Raw genomic sequence first — 4,661 nt, forward strand, 5'->3', positions numbered from 1 at the left:
TGTGCTCACACCACACCCTCGACCCAGTTATTAACCTTTCCAGGAAGCATGGCACTCCAGAACCACAAAGGACACCAACTGGCAAAGGACCCCAACTGGGAGGTACAATATCTGGGCAGGTTTTTTGCTGAAGCCCAGTGATTAGCTTCTGAGCCAATCCAGAGCCTGGGGAGACCACTGGCCACCCAAAGTGACTGCTGCCATGAGACCGCATGCAAAGATTCCTGGGAGTTTCACCCCAAGCTGTCTAGGGCTGCCCCCTCCAGGCGGCTTTGAGGATATGTACGGCAACAAAGACCTCACAAGACTTTGAGCCTCCTGCCGACCATGAATATTAAAACATGTTTATCAGAGCAAAGCAGCTCTGCCTGGTGATTGTGTGGGTAGGAGGGACAAAGGCCAACTTAATAGGCCCTTCAGCCATTAAAGACTTGCTAGAACCTGAGAGGAACGAGAACCTGCATTTGTCCGGGGACCCTGCCTAGGAGAATTCTGTTTCCGGGAGTGGTGGAGTGATCGCCCTGCCCCGCAGGGTACACGAAGGCCAAGCTCTGTGACTACAATGTGTCCAGAAAGCTGGCCTCACGCGACAGGGGAAGATGTGTCCCTACCGCCTCCGAGATCTCGGGGAATCCTGTCACTCGAGGCCCACCATAACCACAAGGCGTGCTCCAGGCGCACGTGTATCCACTCTAAGAGTTACAGAAACTGCACCTTGACCCACTGCTACCCTACCCGCCTTGGCACAGCACCGCTGTCCGGAGGCCACGCCCCCAGCCCCCGGGTGCTCCGTTCGTCCGCGACCAAGGTTCGTCCATTGGCTGCTCTTCGCTCTCCGCCCCGACGCGTGCCTCAGCGCACCCCGCCCCAGCCTCAGTTTCCCGGCTGGCACGGGGCGGGACGTGGGCGGGGCTCCGCTCAGACCACGCGGGGCGGAGCTCGGGAGCTGACGTGACCGCCCCGCCTCCAGAACCAGAACCGGTCGGCGTCTCAGCAGCCTCCGGCCCCTCCACCTCCTGAGAGCCCGCAGCGGAGGCTCGGACCCGAGGTCGACGCCGGGCGCCCCTCCTCCTGCTCGCCATGGCTGAGCCCCGCGCGCCCCGCGCTCTGACGGCCGCCGCACCCGGGTCCGGGAAGGCTAAGCTGACGCACCCCGGGAAGGCAATCCTGGCAGGTGGGCCACTCCGAACCCCAACTCGGAACCGTCTGTCTGTCCGCGCTTCCGGGTGGGCCGGGGACGCCCAGGCCCCGCCCAACTTCCGGAGGGGCGGAGAGGCGGGGGCGCGACCCGGGCCCCTAGCCCACGAGCCAGCTCTCCCCGGGAGTCTTTTGGACATGCCAGGTGGACACCACCATGTGGAGGCGTGGGCACTGTCCCGTAGCGGGCCGCGACGCGGCAAAGTCCGGGCGGGGGAGGGGCCGCGCGGTGACGGCGGAGGCGGCGGCTGGGTCCACCGGGCCAGGGTGTCCCTAGCCCCGGGCATTCGGTCCCTGCAGGCGGCCTGGCGGGAGGCATAGAAATCTGCATCACCTTCCCGACCGAGTACGTGAAGACGCAGTTGCAGCTAGATGAACGCGCGCACCCACCGCGGTACCGGGGCATCGGTGAGGAGGGGCGGCCGCGGGGCGGCGTGGGGGGCACCGTGGGGCGGAGGAGCCAGGGTCCTGACCGCGCCTCCCGTAGGGGACTGCGTGCGGCAAACTGTCCGCAGCCATGGCGTCCTGGGCCTGTACCGCGGCCTCAGCTCCTTGCTCTACGGCTCCATCCCCAAGGCGGCTGTCAGGTGAGACTCGGCTCTGTCTGAGCGACCCCGGAGGGAGTGGCCTCAGCGATCCTCTCACACGCCTTCGTCTTTAGGTTCGGGACGTTCGAGTTCCTCAGCAACCAAATGCGGGATGCTCAGGGTCGGCTCGACAGCAAGAGAGGGCTGTTGTGTGGTCTGGGCGCCGGCGTGGCGGAGGCAGTGATGGTCGTGTGCCCCATGGAGACCATCAAGGTGAGAGATTGAGGCTTTCAGGGATGGTCAGGGTACTGTGAGGCTCGTGGGGGTATCCCAGGCTTTAAGGCCCATGTGCCCCATGGAAACGGTCAAGGTGGGAACGATCCCCACACATACACACCAGGTTCATGGTGAGTGCATCTTAGGGGTGGCAGGAAGGGGCCCCTGTGGAGGCTGCCCACCTGTAACAAAAACATGAACAAAGTCTTGTTTCGTTGGTTTTTTTGAGACAGGGTTTCTCTGTGTAAAAGCCTTGGCTGTCCTGGAACTCATTTTGTAGATCAGGCTGGCCTTGAACTCAGAGGTTGCCTGGCCTCTGCCTCTTGAGTTCTTGGATTAAAGATGTGTGCCACCAGTCCCGGCTGAGCAGTCTTTAGAGTGACTTTTATAGTAAAAAAAAACAAAAACAAAAAAAAACTAACATAACTCACTGTCCCAAGTGTAGAAAATAGCAAACAGGATGCTAGGGACCCCTCTGAGGTCTTGAGGCCTGTGTGTAGTGACTCCAAAACAGCATGGGAAGAGAGCCAGGGCATTTCAAGCAGAAGAACTGGGGATCTCCAGGCTTGGTGTGACCTCGGTGGGCCTTGGGTCTGATAGCTAAAGTTCAGATGTGGCCAGGAGTCAGTGCCTTTGCTTCCTCCCTTTCAGGTGAAGTTCATTCACGACCAGAGTTCCCCCAACCCCAAGTACCGAGGATTTTTCCACGGGGTTAGGGAGATTGTTCGGGAACAAGGTAAGCCCCTTGAGAATTAAGACCTCAGCCAAGTGGAAGAGCCTCTACTTGAGTGGGTCCCCCTTGCCTACAGGTGGGACCTGGAAGGCTCCAGCCTGACCCCATGTCTGCTTGCCCCCAGGGTTAAAGGGGACGTACCAAGGCCTCACAGCAACTGTACTGAAGCAGGGCTCAAACCAAGCCATCCGATTCTTTGTTATGACCTCACTTCGCAACTGGTACCGAGGTATACCTGTGGCCTAGAGACCCGTTCCGAACACTGAAGGCTTTCAGACAGGAAGGGGAGGGGTGCTTTCCTGGGCCCTACCCTAGGTTCTTTGTTGCCTCTAAGCTCCCCCCTCTGACCTACCCTGGTGTTCTGACTGCAACTGTGCTCCAATCCAGGGGACAATCCCAACAAGCCTATGAATCCACTGATCACGGGGGTCTTTGGAGCCATTGCTGGTGCAGCCAGTGTCTTTGGGAACACGCCTCTGGATGTGATCAAGACCAGAATGCAGGTAGGTATGGGGGGCTGAAAAAGTGGGAACAAGAACCCCAGAGGTTAGCAGCTAAGCACTCTGGCCCTCTGGTGTCCTGCAGGGCCTGGAGGCACACAAATACCGGAACACACTGGACTGTGGCTTGCAGATCCTGAAAAATGAGGGGCCCAAGGCGTGAGTAGGATAGAGCAGTGCTGTTGTCCCCATTCCAAGCCCTCTCTTCTGTCCCTCCAGTATCTGGAGAGAGCCCTTTCTAGGACACTTCGCCTGCTCTTCCCCCCAGTTTGTTTCTCCCTCGTTCTCACCTCCAACCCTCTGCTCCACCCAGGTTCTACAAGGGCACTGTTCCCCGCCTGGGCAGAGTCTGCCTAGATGTGGCCATCGTGTTCATCATCTACGATGAGGTGGTAAAGCTGCTCAATAAAGTTTGGAAGACAGACTAAGCCTAGAGGGTGCGGCGGGGTGTCCCAGCTCCAGACCAGACCCCGCCGCCCACTCTTATGATTCCAGTGCAGTAGTGCCAAAAGGCCCCTTCCCTTGTCCCTTACGTTCTGTGGCCTGGTCTGTTCATGGTGACTACCGTGTTCCATAGTTCTGTGTCTCCCATGTGGTCTGTATGTGACACTACTGTTGTATCTGTGTCCAGCCTGGCCATGGCTGGGTGTCTCTTTAGCCTGTGAATATGTGCTCACTTATCCATGTGCTTGCTTGTGAGCCATGTGCCTGTTTCATGTTCTATGTCATGTGACCCTGTGCCCCACTTCCTGGGGCGCCTGTGTGCCCTGGTCCACGGCCTTGGAGCCATGGTCAGGTCACAGTCCGGTGCCTTCCACCCCCGATGGTAGGGGCGCCCTGCCCTGGCCTACCACAGCTGCCTCCGGGCCTCGGCCTGGCTTCACCGCATTCCAGGGGCTACAAGCCCCCCTGCTTCTCCCGCCATTGGCCTTAAATGGCCCTCGGGCCCTCCCTCTGCCCGGGACAGGGTGGCACCTGCCACTCTCAGGACCACCCTGCCAAGAATAAACCGGATCCTGTCGCACTCTCCTGTCCATCCCTTTGTAGCTGGGGGGATATTGGTGACTGAGCTTCCTTGGGCCAGCATACTCTCCACCTGAAGACACTGCAGCAGGCAGAGCAATAGGAAAGCTCAGCAACCCCTAGTGACAGCGCCTTTAAGAGGCCCAGCTTGGAACCAAAATGAATTTGTGCTACTTCCTGACTTTTATAAGGCAAGTGAAGTAGGTCCTGCTGTCTGTAGAAGGGTATATCCACAAGGTTCTCAGTGGACTGGCAGACAGACGTGGACAGGCCAAAGAGCTGGCACGAAATAATACTCCAGGGGTTCCTCTGCCCCTCACTGAGAGTTGGTTCCAGGACATCCAAGCCTGTTAACCTGTGGCATGGCCAACCCAGCCTCTGAATCTGAACTGATTTTTCAGGGAG

At 58.9% G+C, this 4,661-nt stretch overlaps 1 protein-coding gene across 1 annotated transcript; it reads left to right on the plus strand.

Annotated features, from left to right (window-relative positions):
- The first annotated feature begins 949 nt into the window (after positions 1–949).
- On the plus strand, positions 950–4,257 carry Slc25a1 (solute carrier family 25 member 1). The gene is made up of 9 exons (XM_057764926.1): positions 950–1,174; positions 1,498–1,605; positions 1,685–1,784; positions 1,859–1,997; positions 2,652–2,736; positions 2,858–2,962; positions 3,121–3,236; positions 3,319–3,392; positions 3,547–4,257. Exons 1-9 carry the CDS (start codon positions 1,081–1,083, stop codon positions 3,659–3,661), a joined length of 936 nt encoding a protein of 311 aa, XP_057620909.1. The 5' UTR covers positions 950–1,080; the 3' UTR covers positions 3,662–4,257.
- The last annotated feature ends 404 nt before the right edge of the window (positions 4,258–4,661 follow it).

The sequence above is a fragment of the Chionomys nivalis genome, chromosome 3 (assembly GCF_950005125.1).
Source record: "Chionomys nivalis chromosome 3, mChiNiv1.1, whole genome shotgun sequence".
NCBI lineage: Eukaryota > Metazoa > Chordata > Mammalia > Rodentia > Cricetidae > Chionomys > Chionomys nivalis.